We start from the raw sequence: 25217 nt of genomic DNA on the forward strand, positions 1-25217 counted from the left end.
AAAATATTCTGAGAGCCTGACCAGATCATTCTGTGGAAGGGTAATCACAAATACTTAGAAATTGGGGTGGCTGGGCGGCTCAGTCGATTTCAGCTCAGGTCATGATCTCAGGGTCCTGAGATCAAGCCCCACGTTGGGCTCCGAGCTCAGCACGGAGTCTGCTTGTCCTTCTCCCTCTCCTCCTCCTCCCCACCCCCTCAAATAAATAAATAAATAAAATCTTTAAAGAAAAAAAGAAATATGTAGGAACATATGAGTCTATTCTACAGTTAAGGAGGTGCCACATTTTTTTCATGTCCAACACATCCATAGGATTTCTGTTCAGTGGGAGTTTTTTCATGCACAGTGAAGTCTGACTTCTGGGAAGACCTTCCCACAATCAGTACATATATGAGGTTTCTCTCCTATGTGGATTCTGATGTCCAGTGAGGTATATATGCTGGCAGAATACCTTCCCACAGTCACTGCATTGGGAGGGTTTCTCCCTTGTGTGTGTTCTCTGATATGTGATCATCTGTGATTTCCGGGAAAAAGCCATCCCATATTCAGCAGATTCAGAGGGTTTCTCCCTAGTATGAGTTTTCTGATGTACAGCTAATGGAGACTTCTCACAGAAGGCCTTTCCACATTCACTACATTCATATGGTTTCTCTCCAGCATGAGCTCTCTGATGTATAATGAGATGTGACTTCAGGGAAAAGGCCCTTCCACACTCAGTACACTCATAGCGTTTCTCCCCTGTATGAATTCTCTGATGAATAATGAGGGGTGATTTCTGGGAGAAGGTTTTGCCACAGTCACTACACTCATAGGGCTTCTCCCCTGTATGAATTCTCTGGTGTATAATAAGAGGTGACTTCTGAGAGAAGGCTTTTCCACATTCTGTACATATATAAGGTTTTTCTCCAGTATGAAGCCTTTGATGTCCAGTAAGGTGTGACTTTTGGGAAAAGGCTTTTCCACAGTCAGTACATATATAAGGTTTCTCTCCTGTATGAATTCTTTGATGCCCTATGAGGTGGGACTGCTGGCAAAAGGTTTTTCCACATTCACTACACTTATAGGGTTTCTCTCCAGTATGTGTTCTCCGATGGATGATGAGTTGTGTTTTCCGAGGGAAGGTTTTCCCACATTCAGTACATTCATAGGGTCTCTCCCCAGTATGAGTTATCTGGTGTATAAAAAGGTGAGACTTCTCACAGAAGGCTTTCCCACATTCACTGCATTCAAAGGGCTTCTCTCTAGCATGAACTCGCTGATGTATAATGAGATGTGACTTCTGAGAGAAGGCTTTTTGACACTCAAAACATTCATAGGGTTTCTCTCCAGTGTGGACTCTCTGATGAACGATGAAGGGTGACTTCTGGGAGAAGGCCCTCCCACACTCAGTACATTCATAAGGTTTCTCCCCAGTATGAATCCTCTGATGCACAATGAGGTGTGATTTCTCACTGAAGGCTTTTCCACAATCGCCACATACAAACGGTTTCTCTCCAGTATGAATTCTTTGATGTGTAATAAGCCGTGACTTCTTAATAAAGCCTTTCCCACACTCACTACAAACATTGGGTTTCTTACCAGCTTGATCTTTCTCATACTGAATATGGACTTGTTTATGATTGAGACCTTTTTCACATCGACTATGTCCACAGGGTTTCATGCCAGTGTAAATTTCCTCAGGCACAGAACAGGAATCATGATAGCTAGGTGGTGTCCCACATCCAAATCTCTCAATGGGGTTCTTCCTTGCATGGCTCTTATTGCATGTCAGTGAGTCTAAATTAGATTTCAAGCTCTTTTCACATGAATCAAAATCACGGAGTTTTTTACTTGAAGGATCAAGGTCTATGCACACACCAAGTATTTTTCCAAATGTATTACATTTGGGGCCTTTCTCCTTGGCCAATGTTTCATGGCTAGTGACTGTGACCTGCTTCAAAACTCTGTCTTGGTTTCCTTGATACCTATCTATCTGACCATCAGTATGCCAGACTTTTAAGAGAGAATACAATGAATTATCCTTTGGGGTTTTTCCCAATATCTCCTTTTGAAATGAAAGTTCTTCAGAAATGATCTGCTGGGAAGAGTCAAGGCTTTTCTCTCTGTCTGAAAGAAGAAAATAAAGATAAAATCAAATAGAAACCAAAAAGAAAAGAGCAACAAACAGAAGTGCTAGGAAGGTGCTGATGTAGGATGGATATTATAAAGAAGGCCTAATGAATTTTAAGGAAGAAAGGAGGCCACTGATGTCAGAAGAAGGAGAAGGCCCTTTCAGCCGTCTACCCAATTCTCACTTACCTGAGTGGATCCACCTTGACAACTCACTCTTTATGATCCATGGGTCCTCTTCATGTTCCAACTTGAAGATTATACCTGGTTTTATACCTGAACACCCTGTTAAGGGAAAATTATAATGGTCTTGGCCTTGGCCATTCAGAAATTCATGGGGAGAAGCAGTCTCAGGGGCCTCCCAGGAAAGATGGATCCTTAACTCACAAAAATAAATTCCAGATATAACAAAAATATGGATGTAAAACACAAACTATAAAAGAAAAGACCCTATTCATGGAAAATCATAAAGGTCATGGTCTTGACAGCTCTGAAAGATGAGGAGGATTCGATTCACTGTTACATGGAGAATGGGCCCTTACCCACAGACACCAGGTGGCTGTAGATCTCCAGCATCACATCTCTGTGTAGGGTCTTCTGAGCAGGGTCCAGGTGCTGCCACTCTTCCTGGGTGAAGTCCACAGCCACATCCTCATATGTCACTGGTTCCTATAACAGCACATTCCTGTACAATCTGCTCATTCTGATCTTTTTACCACAGCAATATCTGTAGGATAACTACTTAACATTTTGTGTAGCATACTTAATGAGAAAAACTTTGTAAAATTCTGCCATTAGCAAGAATAGTTAGTGGAAGAGAATAAACAGTCTAAAACTAGATATAAATAAAAATGGGAAATTTAATATATAATAAAGGAGCATTTTAAATAAGTGCAGGGGCACCTGGCTGGCTCAGTCGGTGGAGCACGTGACTCTTGATCTTGGGTTTGTGAATTTGAGCCCCACGTGAGGTGTAGAGATTACTTAAAAATAAAATATGTAAATAAATAAATAAGTGCAGAAAAGACAGATTATTCAAAACTGGGTAGCTATTGGAAGAAATGTAAAGATGGACTCCTTATTTCACACTATACACAAAAGTAAATTTGGGATATAACAAAAATTTAAACAAAGAAAAAAAGAAGCCATAAAATAAAGACAGGAGAGATTTTAAAAATAATTTTGAATTGGAGAAAACTCTTCTAACTAGGCATGCTACAAAACCCAGATGCCACAAAGGAAAACACTGATAAATTTGACTATTTTATGTATTGCATAACAAAGTATATCATAAACTCAAAGGACAAGCAACTAACTGGGGAATAGATATGTGCACAACACGTAAATGGACAAAGAGCTAATTTTCTCCATTTATAGAGTTCCTACAAGCATGAAGAAAAAGATCAACAACTTGACCTTTTAAAAAATAATCAGAGGGCATGACCATCAATTCACAGAGAAGGAAATGCAAATGGCTCCTAAATATGTAAAATGATGTTCAACTTCATTCACATGAAGAGAAATGCAAATTAAGACAAAACAAAACATCATGTTTCTCTTACATATTATCAAAGATTAGAGTTTGATAAGTCACTAAGTTGGTAAAGATATCAAAAAAAGAGCACATTCACATTGTGGGTATACACTGGTACAAAATATTTTGAGGGCAATTAATTTGACAATATCCATCAAAATTTTAAATGTGCACATTATCTGACCAGCAATACCATTTCTAGAAATTATTTAATACATATACTCATATATGTGAGCAAAACATCATGTGTGACAGTATTTCACTACAGTACTGCTTATAACAGCAAAATAATGAAGACAACCTCATGGGGGATTGGATGAATTATGCTTCAATCCCCATAAGGGAATACCATATACAACCATAAAAAGCAAAAAGGATTGATATGCAACAATCTCTATGATATACTGTTAAGTGAAAAAAAAATTTCATCTATTCAGCAAGCTATTATTGAGACCCCACTGAATACCAGGGATTGTTCTAGGAACTGGGGATCCAGCAAAAAAGACACCTGGAAAAAATATCTTCCCTCAAGCATCTCATAATCTAGTGAGAGGAGACAGCCAACAAGGCTGAGTGACAAATCAACATATAGCCAAAAAAAAAAGTTTGTAATGTGTACTTCAAAATTCACATCACTCATATACAAAAAGCTCCTAGAAAACAATAAGCAGGGCACCTGGGTGGCTCAGTCGGTTAAGCGTCTGCCTTCAGCTCAGGTTATGATCCCAGGGTTCTGGGATTGAGTCCCACATCAGGCTCTCTGCTCAGCTGGGAGTCTGCTTCTCCCTCTCCCTCTCCCTCTGTGCTCTCTCAAATAAATAAATAAAATCTTAAAAAAATAATAAATAAAATAAAAGAGCCCATCAAAAAGGTGCTGTGTCCTACAAACATTAAAAGAATAATAAGGGGCACCTGGGTGGCTCAGTCATTAAGCGTCTGCCTTCGGCTCAGGTCATGATCCCAGAGTCCTGGGATCGAGCCCCACATCAGGCTCCCTGCTCCACGGGAAGCCTGCTTCTCCCTCTCCCGCTCCCCCTGCTTGTGTTCCCTCTCTCGCTGTGTCTCTCTGTCAAATAAATTAAATCTTTAATAAATAAATAAATAAATAATAAAAGAATAATAAAAGGATGCTATGAACAATTTTTTTTAAAGATTTTATTTATTTATTTATTAGAGAGCGAGCGAGAGAGAAACAGCATGAGAGGGGGGAGGGTCAGAGGGAGAAGCAGGCTCCCCGCTGAGCTGGGAACCCGATGTGGGACTCGATCCCAGGACCCTGGGATCATGACCTGAGCCGAAGGCAGTCGCTTAACCAACTGAGCCACCCAGGCGCCCTGCTATGAACAATTTTATGACAAGAAATTTGAGAATGGAGATCATAGGACAGCAGAGTATGACACGCAGGCCAAATCTGGCCCACGAGCTAAGAATGGTTTCTACACTTTTAAATGGTTGAAGAAAAAACTGAAAGGAGAATATTTTGTGGCATGTGAAAATTATATGAAATTCAACTTTCAGTGTCCATAAATAAAATTTCATTGGATCGCAGCCATGCTCATTGGTTTGCATATTGTCTACAGCTGCTTTCGACCTACAAAAGCAGAGCTGAGTAGTTGCAACAGAGACCAAACGGCCGACAGGCCTAAAATATTTCTATCTGGGCCTCTACAGAAAAAGTTTGCTGACCCCTGACTTAGACAAACTGGACAAATTATTTGAAAATCACAGCTTAACAAACCCAACATACAGGGGCTCCTGGGTGGTTCAGTTGTTAAGTGGCTGCCTTCGGCTCAGGTCATGATCCCAGGGTCCTGGGATCAAGTCCCGCATCGGGCTCCCTGCTCAGCGAGAAGCCTGCTTCTCCCTCTCCCACTCCCCCTGCTTGTGTTCCCTCTCTCGCTATGTCTCTGTCAAATAAATAAATGAAATCTTTTTTAAAAAACCCAACATACAAAGAAATAGAAAATCTGAATGGTACTATATTTTTTCAATAAGTCAAACTCATAATTAAAAACCTACCCACAAACAAAACTCCACACCATGATGACTTCACTGGAGAATTCTTCCAAATATTTAAGAAGGAAATAATACTAATCTTACCCAAACTCTTTCACAGAATACTTCCCAACTTGTTAAATAAAGCCAACCTAACTGTGATGCCAAAACATAAACAGGAATACAAGAAAAATTATAGGCCAATATGTCTCATGAACAGAGTAGTAAAAATCCTCAACAAAACATTAATAAAAGACTGGCTTGATGATAATGATGAGGAGGAGGATGACAGGAGTTGGTGAAGATTGACCATAGATAAAACAAGATTGGCCACCAGTTGATAATATTTGCAGCTGAGTGATAAGTACAAGGGATTCACAAAAATCTACTTTTGAGTATGTTCAAAATTGCAATTTCCCATAATAAAATGTATAAAAACTGTATTTCTTGGTAAGGTTTTATCAGTACATTTTTTTAAAGTTACAGAAGATGTAGTGTGTGTGGTGAAGAAAAATACATGAAAATAATAAAATCACTCACACACATTTATACATATATATCTATACACACAGGAGTTATATGTATTTGGAAGGATCATCCCCAAACTACATAATACTAGTTATGCCAGGGAAAAGGGCAGAAGTTACATTACAGAGATACTTCCCTTTCTTTCCAATTTTTACTTTGCAATATTATTTACATTCTTTGAACCATATATACATTACCCTTGCAAAGAGGGGATAAAAAGACATAAAATGGGGGCACCTGGGTGGCTCAGTTGGTTAGGTGTCTGGCTTCAGCTCGGGTGGTGATCCCAGCGTCCTGGGATCAAGCCCCACAGTGGGCTCCATGCTCAGTGGGGAGTCTGCTTCTCCCTCTCCTTCTGCCCCTCCCCCCACTCGTGTTCTCTCTCTATCATATGGATGGATAAAAATCTTTTAAAAAACTGTTTAAAAAAAAGACATAAAATGGAAGAGCAGAGAAGGAACTGGCCTTGAGTTGGGGAATGATCCCACAAACTATGAGATGACAGCAAAGGAGCCATGGAAAACCAAGAAACCACCCATCCTCCAAGACTCTCCCAGAAATTTTTAACTAAAAATAGCCTCTTTGAAACAACTATCGATGATACCACACTGAGCTGAAAATCACTGGCCTTTAGGAAAATTCAACAATAAAATTTCTTAAGCTAAAGTCCCAGAAATCTTGACTTGCTGAAGAGCTGGACAGATGAACTCATTTCTCTTGATGGAGAATGCAAACCATCTAACATATCCTTTTTACCAGTTTCACTGTGGCTGCCAGAAGCTTGAAGGTAAAATGTTTAGCTCAGTTTATATGAAGCAAGGCCAGATAATCTATGTATCTTAACAGCAACTTCATCTGCATCTTGATCTTCTATTTTGTCTAAATTTCTCTAATTCTTTTTTTTTTTTTTTTAAAGATTTTATTTATTTATTTATTGAGAGAGAGAGAATGAGAAACAGAGAGGATGAGAGGGAGGAGGGTCAGAGGGAGAAGCAGACTCCCTGCCGCGCAGGGAGCCCGATGCGGGACTCGATCCCGGGACTCCAGGATCATGACCTGAGCCGAAGGCAGTCGCTTAACCAACTGAGCCACCCAGGTGCCCCTAAATTTCTCTAATTCTTATTTTCAAAGTATTGTCCTTTCTCATTTTACTGTGGGAAAACCAAGTGGAAAACAAACAACTTACTGGGACTCAGTCATTTTGTTTCTCTTTGGAAAGCAATTGGGGGTGCAGTGGGGTACAGAAGAGTCTTCAGAGACCAAGCTGGGTTAACCACTCTTCAATGGCTGAATGTAACATGTGTTGTTTGTTAATTCATTGATAACTTGTGTTTATCATCTGACCAGCAATTCCATTTCTAGAACTTTGTTCTAAGGTAATAATCATGGATGTGCGCAGAAATTTAACTGAAAGAACTTTCATCACAGCTTTCTTAAACACCATAATTTTGAAAATAACCAAAACGCCCAATCACTGAGGACTGAGAAAATAATTTATGGAACCTCCAAGGGATGGAAAGGCAGGTGACCATTTAAAATAACACTAGGCACAATTAAGAGGCTCAAAAGATACAGCAACCAAATGTGAAGTGTGGACCATGTATGGATCTTAATTTGAACAGACAAAAAAATCTTTGAGATAATCATTAAAGTTTGAGGCCTGACTAGATATTTAATGATATTTAAAAATTTAACCAATGATGATCTGAAGTTATTATTGTTAATTATTTTACCTTGAATAACAGTATTGACCTTTAAGACCTTATCTTTTACAGGTACATGATGAAGACTTTATTATGAAATGATACATCTGGGATTTGTTTCAAAATAATAAGGACTACATATGTAAAGATTAATTTAGCTATACACAATATTTGTGCATTTTAGGGGTGCCTGGGTGGCTCAGTTGATTAAGCATCTGCCTTCGGCTCAGGTCATGATCCCAGGGTTCTGGGATGGAGTCCCACATCGGGTTCCCTGATCAGCGGGGAGTCTGCTTCTCCCTCTGCCTGCACCACCCCCTGCTCATGCTCTCTGTCAAATAAATTAATAAAATCTTTAAAAAATATTTGTGCATTTTATGTTATCAGTAACAAAGAAAAAACGATCTGGGAGGGAGAAATAAATGGGTGGTCTAGATTAGGGGTTGGCAAACTTTCTCTGTAAAGAGACAGATAGTAAATATTTCAGATTTGTGAAGCCTATGGTCTCTGTTGCAACTACTCAGCGATTGAAAGCAGAGCCACAGACGATACATAAGCCAATTCTGTTTATCGGCTGCGTCCCAATAAAACCTCACTTATGGAACACCTGGGTGTCTCAATCGGTTAAACCTCCGACTCCTGATTTCAGCTCAGGTCATGATCTCAGGGAGGTGAGATCAAGCCCTGCATCGGGCTCCACAACGAGCATGAAGCCTGCTTGAGATTCTCTCTCCCTCTCCCTCTGCCCCCAACCCATTGCATTTTCTCTCTCTAAAAAAGTTTTTTAAAATACTACTGTTGAAAAACCTCATTTATGAGCATGATAATTTGAATTTTATATCCTTTTCATATGTTGCAAAATATTCTTCTTCTGATTTTTTTCCAAACATTAAAAAATGTGAAAACCATTCTTAGCTTACAGCTGTATAAAAACAGCAGCCAGATTTGGCCCACTGCCTATAGTTTTCCGTACCCTGGTCTAGGTGAAACAACAAGGCCATCGGGTGATGACTAATGAGACTGGGTGGGGGGCATAATGGGGGTTTATTATATAATTCCCTCTATTTTGCTGAATGTTTGAAAATTTCCATAGACATAAGCTTAGTAGTACTATGGAAATAAAGTTAATAGCATGGAAATATAGCTGCAAAATGAAGAAGAGGCACATCACAAGATCACACTCCCAATTGTTTAATAACAACAAACATCCGACCCCTAAGATATCACAATGGTTTGTGGCCCTCCAAAGCTCAGTGCTACCTGACAAAATCTTATTCCTTGGCATTTAATTTCTTTTATTCTATTTTCTTGGGTATCACATGAGTAGAACTGACCTTGAGTTCACGGATGATCCATACAAGATCAGTGCTACAAAACCATGGTGAATAGATAATAGTCAGGTATTAACTCACTTAATTATCATCCCAAGCCTCAAAGGATAGACCCTGCTATTATCCTCATTTCACAGTGAGGAAACTGAGGCCTAAAGAGGTTTAGTGACTTATCCATGATCACACAGCGGGTAACTAGAGGGTGAGCTGGTGGGAAAACAAAAAGCAGAGAACTCCTCCCTAGCTGTCACGGCACCAAAGTTTTCAGAGATGCAACTCTCTATTCCTGAATGCCCTAAAAAATTAATTCTCGCCCTAAATTACAGAGGACATTGTCTGATTTTTAACTTGAGAATAACAAAACTCTAAATTTACATTGTGCTTTACAGTTCAAAGTTAACTTAAAACCTTAATATTCAAAGCCACAACGAGGAAAAGAGAAGCCAAGAATCAAAGAAATATTTGGAAAACACATACCACTGATAAGGGGGTGGTTATCAGAATATATAAAAACAAGTCCTACAAATCAGTAAGGAAAAGGCAGACATCCAATAGAAAAATGAGCAAAAGATCTGAACAGGTGCCTCACAAAAGAGGATCTAAGAGAAATATATGAAAACGTGGTCATCAGGGAAATACAGAGTAAAGCCTCAATGGCTGTCGCCTCCATTGGAATGTTGACACCACAAGGGCAGGGATTTTTGTTTATTCATGGATGTATTATCAATCTCAAAGAGCCGCCCATCATGGACCTCACGGAATCCCAACATTGACCCTACATATTCCCATTCCTGTCCCCGTGGACCCTCATCACTCACTCTAAAGACCACCCCAATGCTCACCCCAGATCCCCCATCATTCACCCAACGAACTCTCCATCACTCACCCCGACCCCATTCACGCACCCTACAAACCCCTTTCACTCACTCCCTTGAAACCCTATCATTCACCCTACAGACACCATTGCTCACTGCATACTCCATCACTCACCCCAGACCCCTTTCACTCACTTCCTAGAAACCCCATCATTCACCCTACAGACACGATCGCTCACTGCACAGACCTCCCCCGGGTCACTCACTTCCAGAAACTCCTCATCGCATGTCCCACACACAGTCCTACAGACTCCCTTCCCTACCACTGCTCTCCACATCATTCAGCCCGAAGGACCCCCTCATTGGTCCTTCCACATGTCCCCATCACTGACCACACCGACCCGCATCACTCAACCGGGCCCCTCACCCTGGCTCTGCTCTCAGGACCCCAAAGCTCCTCCTCAAGACGAGCTTGGCTCCCTGCTTGCACAAACGGGCTCAACATCGCCCGAAATTCCCTTTCCCCTCCAGCCCTCCTTGGTGGGTCTGGATGACGCGTTAGCTTATCTTTCGCAGGCTCAGCAACAGCCTCCAAGCCCGAGCTCTACCAGTAACAAAAATGGCGTCATTCGGGCTGCGCCGGGAACTCTGTCGCCGGCCAGGAAAATGGCCAGGGCCTCACACTGCTGCTTGAGGCTCCCATTCCAGCCTGAAGAGATAGTGTTTTAGGGTCCGGGACGTCCCCGTGAGAGTTCCGAGGCCGGGTATTCAGGTTTGGCGCTTCGAAAGCAGTGGGAGGCTCGGGAGTGTAGCGACTGTTCCGGGAGGGTGAAGGGGCGTTCCCGGTCACCAGCAGAGGCCCGGCCTGAGCAAAGGCGTGGCGACGTGCGGGTAGGGGTGTTCGGTGCGAACCGGGACCCAGGCAGGGGGGCGGGGAAGGGGTGGTAAGGCCGCAAGGTAGAAGCACCGCCGGGCAGATCGCTCTGCAGAAGCCTCATTGCTAAAACCTCCGGTGAAAGCGGAGAGTCTTCGGACGTAACGTATCGTCTCACGCACGCTCCCGGCCCGCCTCTCGCAGCCTGGCGTCACAGCCCTCCGGCCTTCCTACTGTTCCTTCAATGGGGCCGAGCCCCCTCCCCGTCTGTCACTCAAGGCTCGGCGTCGCGGCGCTCCTGCTCTTCTATTGGCTCCTTGGAACACAGAAGGCCCGCCCTCTCTTGTCACTCACAGGCCCGACTTAATGCCCGCGCCTCTTAAAGTGGGCAGATGTGGCTTTTTGCTGCTCGTATCAAAGCCGAAAGAAGTAGGAGGCAGAGGTTTAAGGTAGAGCCTAAGGGGCATTGATTTTAGAAAAAATAACAAAAGACTAGATTGGAGGTCAGCCCGGAATGGGATTGAATAGTTAACAAAGGCTCGGATTCTAGAGCTACAAAATAGAGTACTGATGGCGAAATAAGCAAGACCTCTACCGAGGTTCAAGGATTGAGAAAACTAACAAGTAAAGAGTTAAGAGTCTGCCTTCGGCTAAGGTCATGATCTCAGGGTCATGAGATCGAGTCCCACAAGGGGCTCTCTGCCCAGCGGGGAGTCGGCTTCTCCCTCTCACTCTCCCTCTCTGCTCTCCCCCTCTCTCTCTCTCAAGTAAATAAATACATAAAATCTTTTTTTTTTAAGATTTTATGTATTTATTTGAGAGAGAGAGAATGAGAGCGCACATGAGAGGGGGGAGGGTCAGAGGGAGAAGCAGACTCCCCGCCGAGCAGGGAGCCCGATGCGGGACTCGATCCAGGGACTCCAGGACCATGACCTGAGCCGAAGGCAGTCGCTTAACCAACTGAGCCACCCAGGCGCCCAATAAATACATAAAATCTTAAAAAAAAATCTTACTTCTAGGTCAAAGGACACTGAAGGTAAAATAATGACCTAATTAGGAAGTGTAGCCTCTTCAAGTCTCTATGACCTTCTGCTTCCTCCATCACACCTTCTTTTGACTCTGACCCTCCTCTTCCCTTCTTATAAGGACCCTTGTGATTACATTGGATTCATCTGGATAATCCATAATAATCTTCCCATCTCGAGATTTTAATTTAATCGTATCTGCAAAGTCCCTTTTTCCATGTAAGATAACAAATTAGAGGGTCAATGGTGGTGGAAGACTTGATTGAGACACAATGTATTAATAGGGAAAGACTACCGACAGTAGATCAGGTTTGAATTCAAAGGGACCCAGGCTTTTATGTCAGAATTTTTTCAAAGGCCTGGGTTCAAGGTCAGAACAAAGGAAACTGATGGAAATCTCAATAGACACTCTGGACCCTAGGTAATGGTCATAGGAGCATTGATGGTGGAAAAGTTAACAGAAGCCCAGGTTTAAGATCTAGAACACAGACACATTGATGGCAGAATACTTAACAGAGCCCTGGGTTTAAGGTTAAAGCTAAAGGTCATTGATGAATAAAGATTTAATAGACAGCCAGAGTCAAGGTCAGAAAAGAGGGACATTGGTGGTAAAATCTATAACAGCAATCTGGATTTAATATATAGATCACCGGGGAAAACTAATGTTAATAGGCTTGGATTTCATTCACAGATCAGATTAGGCATTGATAGAAGTAAAGACTCAGGTTTGCTTTTCATGACAGAGTAAATTGATGATAGAATAACTTGTTGACAGAGACCTACATTAAATGCCCCAACAAGTGGAGCATTAGTGGCAGAAGTATTAATAGAAGGCTGTGTAGAGAGAAAACTGAGCAGAGAACCAGGTGCAAGGGCAGACCTGAGTGTCTATGAGAGTGGAAGAATTAACAGAGGACCAGGACCAAAGTTCATATCTGAGGGATAGACATTCATTATTATTTCATGTTCAGGCTCAGGGTGAAAGTGTTGGTCCCTGGGAGGTGTGTTCTCCATGATTCTATGCTCCAGTTCCCTTCTGCAGTAAATGTCTCCAGAGCCCTGATTGCAAATGTCCCTGCCTTCTGGACTCCCGGGGTGTGATGTGTTGAAAGGAGATAGGATTCACCTGGGCTCTTAGTTGTTAGATCGTTCAGTCTAAAGACTCAGAAATTGAGGAGTTTCACTATTTTATTTAATTTAGGTTTTAAAAAAAGATAAAGTTTGTCCTGTTCACCAGGGTGGCCAATATATAGTTCTCATCTCTAGAGTAATTGCAACAATGGTAGGAAATAAAATGTTACAGAAAATTGTTTTTCTAACTAACAAACATGAATTAAAGTTGTCCTCTAAATAGAGTCTAGTTAATTATGCAAAATATACTTTAAGGTTGTTGTTTTTTTCCAAAAACAAGAAGCTTGTAGGTATAAGTAAAGAAAAAAAACCCATCATTATGAAAACCTACAGCGCGGGGAGAGGGAGGGCTGACTAGATAGGCCCTTTCCAGTTCAGGAGTCTTGGACCGAAGTGGAAAGATGATGCTGAGAGTTCCTCATCATCCCCCGGCTGCCTCCCTCGTGGTTGATGCCACATCTTCAGAAGGGGTTTGCAGTGAATTGTTTCATTCAAGGCTGGGAGGGGACTGATGCCCTGGTGACCTCAACAGGGTGTCAGCACTATCAGGGTCCCCCAGGATGTGACAGCAACAGGTGATTAAGGACAATGTCACTGGCCCTGTTGTGGTTGTATTAGGGTTTGGACGTCAGCTCGAGATGCTGCAGCCAACACCTTTAGTCAAGAGGTAAAGAGGAGAGAAGAACAAAAGAGGGAGAGTATGGGAGAAGGAGAGAGGCCTGTGAGAGACTATAAGAGAAAGAGAATGAAGAGAAGGAGATGAAGAGAAAGAGAGAAGCAGATAAAACCAGAGACCAAGTGAGCAACTAACTTGGTGAATCAGGTATGGAGGGTCTCCTGCCCAAGGAACACCCACCCAACTCCCAGGCAGAAGTGAAGGAGATCAGTGAGAATCTGCATCAAGGATCTGGCTACCCCAGCCTCCCTGTCATCTGTCCCACTGAGTCCCTCCTGCCCCCGCCTCCAAGATAAATTCACATGTCTAGTGAAACCTGTGAAAAACAACCCCAAGGAAAAAGGTCAGGAGCTGAGAACTGATGCCTTCCTTCCACTGAAGAGGCCTCGGAAGGGGCTTGGGAGGGACTAAAGGAAACAGAGAAACTGCCTCTGTCCAGGAGTGGCCAGGGTATCCTCAGGGCAGGGGTGAAGAACCTGTATCTGACACCCTTGGTATAGAGCTGCAGGAAGTGTCCCCGTTCTGTGCTGCCTACGCCCCAGCAGGTCGTTTTGTCCAACCCTCTGCCTCCAGGTACCAGGACATACCAGCTGCACCAGTGGATCCAAAGGCCTCAGGGGAGGAACCTGTCTCCCAGGTTTCTCGGCAGATGGCCTAAGTTACTTTGCTTCGCAGCTCTGTAGGTTGAAAGGAATTAGGGGGTCAGGGGCCAGTGGAGCCATGGGAACCTCTGGGCCAAAGGGGGAAAAACACTGAATAAATTACTCGGGATTTGACGAGCAGTGGCATCTGGATTTTTGCAGCAGTGTGGATCATCAGGTCCATTCCCGTTCCTCCAGTTTCTGGACCAGTCAAGTTTCCCAGAAACACATTTCACAATGGAGAATCTGATTCCACAGCATGAATTTGTTCTAGCTTGATCAACTTAAAAGCACCAGAAACAAACCTACAGTCCAACAATGTCAAGTTTGTTGACCCTTTTCAATGAGGGAAACCGCATATCAGAAGAACCGTGGGACATCCCACCAAGTAAAAGAAAAGGTACAGTTTTCACAGGATTTGAGGAAAGGATAAAATTGATATGAAATTTAAATGAGCCCTGCTACATCTATCAACATCGTGTTATCTGCATAAGGACATTTATTGTGAGGATCACATCTGTGTATGTACTGATTTCTAGTGCAGAATTTCTCAACCTCAACACCACTGACATTTTGGGCTACATAATTCTCTGTCGGAAGGCTATCTTGTGTATTATAGGATGTTTAACAACATCCCTGGCCTCTACCCACTAGATGCCAGTAGCCCCCTCATCCCAGTTGTGACAAAATTTTGCAGACATTGCCAAATGTCCTTTGGGGAGCAAAAATCATCCCTGGTTGAGAACCACTGTTCTAATGATTTACTGATAGTGAGTATGATAGTGAAAACTCGGTGAAAGGTTTTATGGGATGGCTTCTGTTTTCACTTTTCTATACATATTTTAAGGTGAAGTATTGAATGAAGAACACATTAAAATGACAAATCTGCGGTTAAAAGCAAGTTCATTGTTAAAAAAAAAAAAAAAGAGGGGCGCCTGGGTGGCTCAGTCGGTTAAGCGTCTGCCTTTGGCTCAGGTCATGATCCCAGGGTCCTGGATCGAGCCCCGCATCGGGCTCCCTGCTCCGCGGGGAGCCTGCTTCTCCCTCTCCCACTCCCCCTGCTTGTGTTCCCTCTCTTGCTGTGTCTCTCTCTGTCAAATAAATAAATAAAATCTTTAAAAAAAAGACAATGTCAGAGATGACATGACCATCTTTGTAGAAAATCCAATAGCATTTATTAAAAAACTACTAGATTTGGGGCACCTGGCTGGCTTGGTCGGTAGTGCATGCGACTCTTCCTCTTGCAGTTTAAGTTCAAGCCCCACATTGGGTGGAGAGATTACTTAAAAAATAAAATCTTGAGGGGTTCCTAGGTGGCTCAGTCAGTTAAGCGTCTGACTCTTGATTTCAGTTCAGGTCATGATCTCAGGGTTGTGAGAGAGAGCCAGGAGCCCCACATTGGGCTCTGCACTCAGCAGGGGGTCTGCTGGAGATTCTCTCCCTCTCTCTCTACCCCTCCCTCCTCCCATTCGCTCTTGCTCTCAAATAAATAAGTAAATCTTTTAAAAAATAAAATCTTTTAAAAAGCTACTAGATCTAATAAGTGAGTTTAGCAAGTTTGCAGGATGCAAGATCCATATACAAAAACCAACTGTATGCCTATATACCAGCAATGAACAATCAGAAATTGAATTTAAAAACCAATATCATTTACAACATTATGAAAATCATGAAACACTTAGGGATACATTTAACAAAGCATGTGAAAGATCTATACACTGAAAGTTACAAAATATTGCTGAGAGAAACGAAGTAAGATCTAAATAAATGGAGAGATATGCCATGTTCATGGATTGGAAAAGTCAATATTGTTAAAATGTCAAGTCTCCCCAAATTTATCTATAAATCTAATGTTATCTAAATAAGAACCTCAGCAAGATTTTTGGTAGAAACTGACAAGCTGATTCTATAATTCATAAAGAACAACAGACACATGAAAAAATGCTCAACCTCACTTGTCATCAGGGAAATACAAATCAAAACCACAATGAGATACTACCTTACACCTGTCAGAATGGCTAAAATTAACAAGACAGGAAATAACAAATGTTGTCAAGGATGTGGAGAAAGGGAAACACTCTTACACTGTTGGTGGGAATGCAAGCTGGTACAGCCACTCTGGAAAACAGTATGGAGGCTCCTCAAGACGTTAAAAATAGAGCTACCCAGGTGCCTGGGTGGCTCAGTCAGTTAAGCATCTGCCTTCCGCTCAGGTCATGATCTCAGGATCCTGGGATCGAGCCCTGCATCAGGTTCTCCACTCAGCGACGAGTCTGCTTCTTCCTCTCCCTCTGTGATCTCTCTCACTTTCACTCTCTCTCAAATAAATAAATAAAATCTTAAAAAAAAAATAGAGCTACCCTACAACCCAGCAATTGCACTATTAGGTATTTACCCCAAAGATACAGACGTAGTGAAACGAAGGGGCACCTACACCCCATTGTTCATAGCAGCAATGTCCACAATAGCCAAACTGTGGAAGGAGCCGAGATGTCCTTCAATAGATGAATGGATAAAGATGTGGTATATATATACAATGGAATATTACTCAGCCATCAGAAAGGATGAATACTGGGGCGCCTGGGTGGCTCAGTCGTTAAGCGTCTGCCTTCAGCTCGGGTCATAGTCCCAGGGTCCTGGGATCGAGCCCCGCTTCGGGCTCCCTGCTCAGTGGGAAGCCTGCCTCTACCTCTCCAACTCCCCCTGCTTGTGTTCCCTCTCTCACTGTCTCTCTGTCAAAAAAATAAATAAAATCCTTTTTAAAAAAAGGATGAATACTTACCATTTACATCAACATGGATGGAACTGGAGGGTACTATGCTAAGTGAGATAAGTCAATCAGAGAAAGACAATTATCATATGGTTTCATTCATATGTGGAATATAAGAAACAGTGCAGAGGACAATAAGGGAAGGAAGGGAAAACTGAATGGGAAGAAATCAGAGAGGGAGACAAACCATGAGAGACTCTTAACTCTGGGAAACAAACTGAGGGTTGCTGGAGGGGAGGTGGGTGGGGGGAATCGGGTAACTGGGGGATGGACATTAAGGAGGGCACATGATGGGATGAGCACTGGGTGTTATGTGCAACTGATGAATCACTGAACATTACATCTGAAACTAATGATGTACTAGGTGTTGGCTAATTGAATTTAAATTTAAATAAATAAAATTCATATAGAAATGCAAAGTATGAATGATGAACGGATAAAGATGTGGTCCATATATACAATGGAATATTACTCAGCCATCAGAAAGGATGAATACCCAACTTTTACATCAACATGGTTGGGACTGGAGGAGATTATGCTAATTGAAATAAGTCAAGCAGAGAAAGTCAATTATCATATGGTTTCACTTATTTGTGGAACATAAGGAATAGCATGGAGGACATTAGGAGAAGGAAGGGAAAAATGAAGTGGGGGGGGGAATCGGAGGGAGAGATGAACCATGAGAGACTATGGACCTAAGAAACAAACAGGGTTTTATAGGGGAGGGGGGTGGGGGGATGGGTTAGCCCGGTGATGGGTATTAAGGAGGGCACGTACTGCATGGAGCACTGGGTGTTATACGAAAACAATGGATCGTGGATCACCACATCAAAAACCAATGATGTATTGTATGGTGACTAACATAACATAATAAAATTTAAAAAAAAAAGAAAAGATATGCAAAGTATCGGGGCACCTGGGTGGCTCAGTCATTAAGCATCTGCCTTCGGCTCAGGTCATGATCCCAGGGTCCTGGGATCGAGCCCCGCATCGGGCTCCCTGCTCAGCGGGAGGCCTGCTTCTCCCTCTCCCACTCCCCCTGCTTGTGTTCCCTCTCTCGCTGTGTCTCTCTCTGTCAAATAAATAAATAAAATCTTTAAAAAATAAAAAAAATGCAAAGTATCTAGAATAGGCAAAACAAGTCTTAAAAAAGAAAAACAAAGTTGGAGGGCTTAACACTGACTCAAGAATTATTATAAAGCTACAGTAACTGACACTGTGTGGTATTGGTGTAAAGATCAAATAGCAGATAAACGGAGCAAAAGTAGATACTCTAGACATAAACCCACACATATATGTGGGTTATAACTAATTTTTTTAAGATGCAAAGACCATGCGGTAAGGAAAGGATGGCTTTTTCAACAAATGATGCCGGAACAATTAGATATAGAAATGCAAAAGAACATACTTGGATCCATACCTTGCACTATATTCACAAATTAACTCCAAATGGATCATAGACCTACATTTAAAACCTGAAATTATAAAACTTCTGGAAGAAACCACAGGGAAAAATTTGTGACATTAAGTTAGGCAAAGATTTCTTAGATTTGACAACAAAAGCACAATTTACAAAAGAACAAATTGATAAATTAGATTTCATCAAAACTAAAAAATCCATTCTTTAAAGGACACAGTTAAGATAATGGAAAAACAAGCCACAGACTGGGAAAAGTCTTGGCAAAAACATGTATCTGAATGTAAAAAAGACTCACAAAACTCAACAATAAGAAAATAGCCCAGGGCTCTGGGTGGCTCAGATGGTTGGGTGTCTGCCTTCGGCTCAGGTAGTGATCTCAGGGTCCTGGGATCGAGCCCCACATCGAGCTCCCAGCTCAGCAGGAAGCCTGCTTCTCCCTCTCCCACTCCCCCTGCTTGTGTTCCCTCTCTTGCTGTGTCTTTCTCTGTCAAATAAATAAATAAAATCTTTTAAAAATTAATTAATTAAATAAAATAAAATCTAACCATGCACCTACCATATGATCCAGCTTTTGCACTCTTAGGTTTTGACCCAGGAGAAAAAGGAAATATATGTCCATACAAAGACTTGTACAATGTTTGCATGGCAAGTGCATTTATAATAGTCAAAAACTGAAAACAACCCAAATGTCCATCAAGAGATGAATGAATAAACAAATTAGAGTGCATCCATACAACACAACATGGATGAATCTCAAAATAATACTGAGTGAAGAAAGCTATTCAAATAAGGGTACATAGTGCATGTTTCTATTTATATAAAACTTTATAAAATGCCAACTAATTTTTAGTGACAGCATCAGTGGGGATGAGAGAGTGATGAATATGTTTACTACCTTGATTATGGTGAATACATATATGTAATCTATAAACTTATCAAATGGTATATTTCTAATATGTACAATTTATTAAATGTCAATTATATCTCAATAAAGCCGTTTTTTAATGTCACAAATAACAATAGTCTGCATGGCCAATCATACCAGAAATACATGCAAGAAAGTCTAAGTGGTTGAATCACGAAACTGACAGATATGTTTTTCTGATCTCATACTCAACAGCAATGATTTACCTTGAGGAAAATTAACACCAACTCTCAAATCCTGAGTTCCCCGACCTATGTCAAATGATAAAGTTACAATTTGTGCAAGATTCCATTTTTTTTAAAGATTTTATTTATTTACTTGACAGAGAGAGACGCAGAGAGAGAGGGAACACAAGCAGGGGGAGTGGGAGAGGGAGAAGCAGGCTCCCCGTGGAGCAGGGAGCTCGATGCAGAACTCAATCCCAGGACCCCGAGATCATGACTTGAGCCGAAGGCAGACGCGTAACCATCTGAGCTACCCAGGCACCCTAAAGTTGAATTTTTTAAAAAAGATTTTATTTATTTATTTGACAGAGAGAGAGCACAAGCAGGGGGAGCGGCAGGCAGAGGGAGAAGCAGGCTTCCCGCTGAGCAGGGAGCCTGATGTGGAACTCGATCCCACAACCCTGGGATCATGACCTGAGCCAAAGGCAGATGCTTAACAGACTGAGCCACCCAGGTGCCCCTAAAGTTGAATTTTTTTTTTTTAAAGAAGTGGAAATATACTATAGAGTGAAAAAATCTTGGGCTCAACGAACAGTATTCTTGGGAAATCATGGGAAACTCCCACAGCCACATGATGTTGGCCTTTTCAGCCATTCATTCTGGAGTCAAAAGGTCCACAGCATCCTGGGTCCTTGTTCAGGCCTTGCTCTCATACAGGGGTCTGTCACCACCACTGGTGCAGAGTCTCTTGTTGTCTTTGTGGAAAAGTACTGAGCACAGACATGTCCACCATCCTGGTTTTCCACACCAGAGTCTGCAGCCCCAAGAGTTGGCAAGTCCCTCCTTACAACTGGCCACAGACTTTCTTGCTTGCGATGTGTTTACGTTTACATATGCTCTCTGCATGTGCTGGGATTTACAATCCCCTCCTGTGGTGGAGACTCTAGTTGTGTTGAAAGATCAGCCATACATGGTCTTCATCTCTTCCTCTGCTATTTGTTGACAGGCTGACTCTGGGCAAATCCTGCTCTCTTGAATCTGCATCAGTGAATGGGGTAATAAGGCCATCTATACGTCTTCCTGGGAGTGTATGTTAAGATCCCTTGTGAACCCAGAAGAAAGTAAACACAGAATAAGTGCATGTTATTATTGTCAACATGCTCCTGATTTAATACGAACAGCTAATGTTTGTTGATCACTCACAATGTGCCTAGCCCTGTGTTAAGTGCAACTTACAACAGCCCTGTGAGAGAGAAGCAAGCAGCACCTCACTTCACAGAGGGAGAAATGGAGAGTCAGAAAGGTTGAGTGACTTGCCCAAGGTCATCAGGTGTTGCGGCTGGGAAGTGAATGCAGGCCTATCTGACCACAGAGCCCACATCCCTCCCACCAGGTTGCACCAACTTCTGCCCATGTGGCCTCAGAAAGCTCCAGTCACCCCTTTCAAAACCCAGTGATCCTAGAACTTCAGAACAAAATGTCTGACTTACTCCTTATAGTAGGCTGAATAATGGCCCCAAAGACATTAGGTCATAATCCCTGGAACCTGTAAATGTTACCTTATTTGGAAAATGGTTCTTTGCAAATATGATTAAATTAAAGCTGTTGAAATAAGGAGATTATCCTGGATTATCTGGGCAGTCCCTAAATGCAACCCCATGTATCCTTGTAAGAAAGAGCAGGCCAAGCTGTTAGTGAGAGCCCAGGAGCTAAAGAAGCTAAAGGAGGGGGAGAGAAGTAGCCAAGGGTTGAAGTCAGAACAGGAGACCAAGCCAGAGTTGGAGGAAAAGCTGCTTTTGCTAAAGCAGCAACTAAAAATATTTAAAAGATGCTGGTTGTCTTGGGACTGCTCATCGCCTTCCCTTCTTTCCTATATGTGATAGCTCTATCCATTAGGAAGCTCTTTGGTGCTGGGGTTTGGAGAACAAACATGCAGTTTCCCCAGGAAGATAGTGGTAATCACCAGAGCCAACACTGGCATTGGCAAGGAGACGGCCAGAGAGCTTGGTAGTAGAGGAACCCAAGGATGCAGTGCCTTCTGAGATATGCTGAAGGGATAATCTGCTGGCCGGTGAAATCCAGGCCAATACAAACAACTCTCAGATGCCAGTTCAGAAACTGGACCCATCCAATACCAAATCCATCTGAGCCTTTGCTAAGGGCTTTCTGGCAGAGAAAAAGCAGCTCCGTATTCTGATCAACAACGCAGGAGTGATGGTGTATCAGTATTCCAAGACAGCTGGTGACTTTGAAACCCACCTGGGAGCCAACCACCTTGGCCACTTCCTTTGTACCCACTTGCTCCTGGTGCCACTGAAAAAGTCTGTGCCCTCACAGGTGATAAACCTGTCATCGGTGACCCACCATGCTGGCAAGATTCACTTCCACAGCCTCCAGGGTGAGAAGTACTATAGCCAGGGATTTTGCTCATTGCCACAGCAAGGTGGCCAATGTATTTTTAGTTGGGAACTGGCCAAGAGACTCCAAGGCACAGGGGTCACCACCTATGCAGTGCATCCAGGCATCATCCACTCCCAACTGGTCTGGGACTCCTTCCTGCTGTGCCTGCTCTGGAGGTTCTTCTCCCCCTTCATCAAGTCAACATGGTAGGGAGCATAGACCAGGCTGCACTGTGCCTTAGCTGAGAGCCTGGAGCCCCTGTGTGGCAAGTATTTTGGTGACTGCAAGAGGACCTGGGTGTCTCCAAGGGTCTGAAATAGCAAAACCATTGAGTACCTGTGGAATGTCGCTGTGAGCTTCTAAAAATACAGTGGGAGTAGAGCTGATGGAAGAGTCACAGCTTTATTGGGACCAGTCCAGCCATAATGAAGGGGGACAAAGGAGAAGGCCTACCCTGAAAGATTGTCCCTCTGGCTGGCTACTGTTGAAAATTCTGCCCTGCTCTGATCCTCCAGACCCTCCTAGAAACCTTTGCATACGCAACTTTCGTGTGAAGCTGGCTCATGGTACAAGACATTCACACCTGCCGCACATTCTTCTCCAAGACTTACAAGAACTGGCTGCTCTCTTGGGGAAGAGGACAGGGCAGATCCCAGGCTGGTCATGGGGAAAGCAGAAGGGCCTGGGAAACAGGGGCAATTTTCTCACCAATTCCAGAAATGCCAGCCACCATGCTTAGCTGAGGTGACAGGAGCATCAGCATTACATATACCCAAGGACTCTAAGACTCAAACTTCTGACTGATCACTTTCGTCTTTGAAATACTAGTCACTCAGGAAATACTAGCCATTCAGGAAATACTCAGGAAATTTTTGGTTAACCTTGGCCAACTTTGACTTCTTCCTCTGAGCATACTGGAGCTACTGCATGAAGCTGGACCTTCCCATTTTCTTTTTCCAGTCTTTCTTGTATTAAAATTTTTTCGCAGCTTTATTGAGATATAATTGACATGTAATATTGTATAAGTTAGGACCTACCCATTTTCAAGCATGCAGATGGTTTCCTTTTCAAAAGAGTTCCCTTTACCTCAATTTTTAGAGAAAATAAAGACTGTGGATTGGAAAAAAAAAAAAAAGGAAATAAGCAGAAGAAGACTTGAATAGACACAGAGGAGAAGGCAATGTGAAGATAAAACACAGAGAGATATGAGGATGTTAACCTTGAAGATTGGAGCCATGCCACCAGAAGCCAAGGAATAATGACAGCAACAAAAGTTGGAAGAGGTAAGGCATGATTCTCCCTAGAGCCTTGAGGGAGAACAGCCCTTCTGACAACTTGATATTGACCAGTGATACTGATTTCAGACATGTGGCCTACAGAACCATGAGAAAATAAATTTGAGTTTTATTGACCCATTGGTTGCTCAGTAGCATGTTGTTTAGCTGCCATTTATTTTTTTCCAGTTTTTTTCTTGTAATTGATTTCTAGTTTCTTTTTTTTAAGGTTTTATTTATTTATTTGAGAGAGAGACAGAGAGAGCGAGAGAGAGCACGAGCAGGGAAGAGAGGGAGAAGCAGGCTTCCCACTGAGCAGGGAGCCCGATGTGAGGCTTGATCCAAGGACCCTGGGATCATGACCTGAGCCGAAGGCAGACGCTTAACCGATTGAGCCACCCAGGCGCCCCTGATTTCTAGTTTCATTCAGAAAGGATGCCTGATATGATTTTAATAATCTTCAATTTATTGAGACTTGTTTTGTGGCCTAACATGTGATCTATCCTGCAGAATGTTCCATGTGCACTTGAAGAGACTATGTATTCTGCTCTTTTGGGATGGAATGTTCTGTATATATCTGTTGTCTGGTCTAATGTGTCTTTCAAAGACACCATTTACTTACTGATTTTCTATCCGAATAATCTAACCATCGCTGTAAGTGGTGTGTTGAAGTCCCCTACTATTATTGTATTACTGTCAATCTCTCCCCTTTATGTCTGTTAATATTTGCTTTATATATTTAGATGCTTCTATTTTGTGCACAGGTATTTATAATTTTTATATCCTCTTGTCACATTCCTCTTTATCATTTTGTTATGCCCTTCTTTATCTCTTGTTACAGTCTTTGTTTTAAAATCTATTTTGTCTGATATAAGTATTGCTACCCCAGTTCTTTTCTTATTTCCATTTGCAGGGAATATCTTTTTCCATCTCTTCACTTTCAGTCTGTATGTGTCTTTAGGTCTGAAGTGAGCCTCTTGTAGGCAGTATATAAATGGGTCTTGTTTTTTCATCCCTTCAGTCACCATATGTCTTTTGTTGGAGAATTGATTCCATTTAAATTTAAAGTAATTGTTGATAGGTAAGTCCTTATTGCCATTTTCTTCATTGTTTTCTGGTTGTTTTTTTGTTTTAAAGATTTCTTTTTTAATTTATTTATTTGACAGAGAGATAGCACAAGTAGGCAGAGCGGCAGGCAGAGGGAAAGGGAGAAGCAGGCTCTCTGCTGAGCAGGGAGCCTGATGCGGGGCTCGATCCCAGGACCCTGGGATCATGACCTGAGCCGAAGGCAGCCGCTTAACCGACTAAGCCACCCAGGCGCCCCTCTGGTTGTTTTTATAGTTCTTTTATATTCGTTTCTCCTTCTCTTGCTCTCTTCCATTGTAATTTGATGATTTTCTTTAGTGTTGTGCTTAGATTCATTTCTCTTTATTTTTCCTTGTGTGTATCTATTTTAAGTTTTTGGTTTGTGGTTACCATGAGGTTTAAATATAACACCCTATGTATATAGCAGTCTTATTTAAATTGATGGTTGCGGGGCACCTGGGTGGCTCAGTCGGTTAAGCGGCTGCCTTCGGCTCAGGTCATAATCCCAGGGTCCTGCGATCCAGCCGCGTGTCAGCCTCCTTCCTCAGCGGGGAGCCCGCTTCTCCCTCTCCCTCTGCCTGCTGCTCTGCCTACTTGTGTTCTCTATCTTTGTCAAATAAATAAATAAAATCTTTAAAAATAAATAAATAAATAAGTTGATGGTTGCCTAAGTTCAAACGCATTCTAAAAACACTACATTTTTACTCCCTCCCCTCCTGAATGTTTCATGTATTTGATGTCATAATTTGCATCTTTTATTTTGTGTATCCCTTAACTACTTATTGTAGATATATTTGATTGTTCTACCTTTGACTT

General features: G+C 42.3%; 1 protein-coding gene and 1 pseudogene across 3 annotated transcripts; one reads left to right on the top strand and one right to left on the bottom strand.

The window, feature by feature from the left end:
• Positions 1–283: 283 nt before the first annotated feature.
• ZNF630 (zinc finger protein 630) lies at positions 284–11118 on the bottom strand. Of its 3 annotated transcripts, none has more exons than XM_035003998.1 (4): positions 10443–11118; positions 2652–2778; positions 2299–2394; positions 284–2106 (listed from the first exon to the last, which is right to left on the bottom strand). In XM_035003998.1, the coding sequence occupies exons 1-4, from the start codon at positions 10518–10520 to the stop codon at positions 380–382; spliced, it is 2028 nt and encodes a 675-aa protein (XP_034859889.1). In that variant the 5' UTR covers positions 10521–11118; the 3' UTR covers positions 284–379. The 3 variants fall into 3 exon arrangements, with proteins under 3 accessions (XP_034859889.1, XP_034859899.1, XP_034859910.1); XM_035004008.1 differs by having other exon boundaries at positions 10698–11117; XM_035004019.1 differs by lacking the exon at positions 2299–2394 and having other exon boundaries at positions 10443–11117.
• Positions 11119–21469: 10351 nt separating this feature from the next.
• Positions 21470–22421, top strand: LOC118008937 (annotated as a pseudogene).
• The last annotated feature ends 2796 nt before the right edge of the window (positions 22422–25217 follow it).

Source organism: Mirounga leonina, unplaced genomic scaffold (genome assembly GCF_011800145.1).
Source record: "Mirounga leonina isolate KUSES-001 unplaced genomic scaffold, KU_Mleo_1.0 Mir_101609, whole genome shotgun sequence".
Classification (NCBI taxonomy): Eukaryota; Metazoa; Chordata; class Mammalia; order Carnivora; family Phocidae; genus Mirounga; species Mirounga leonina.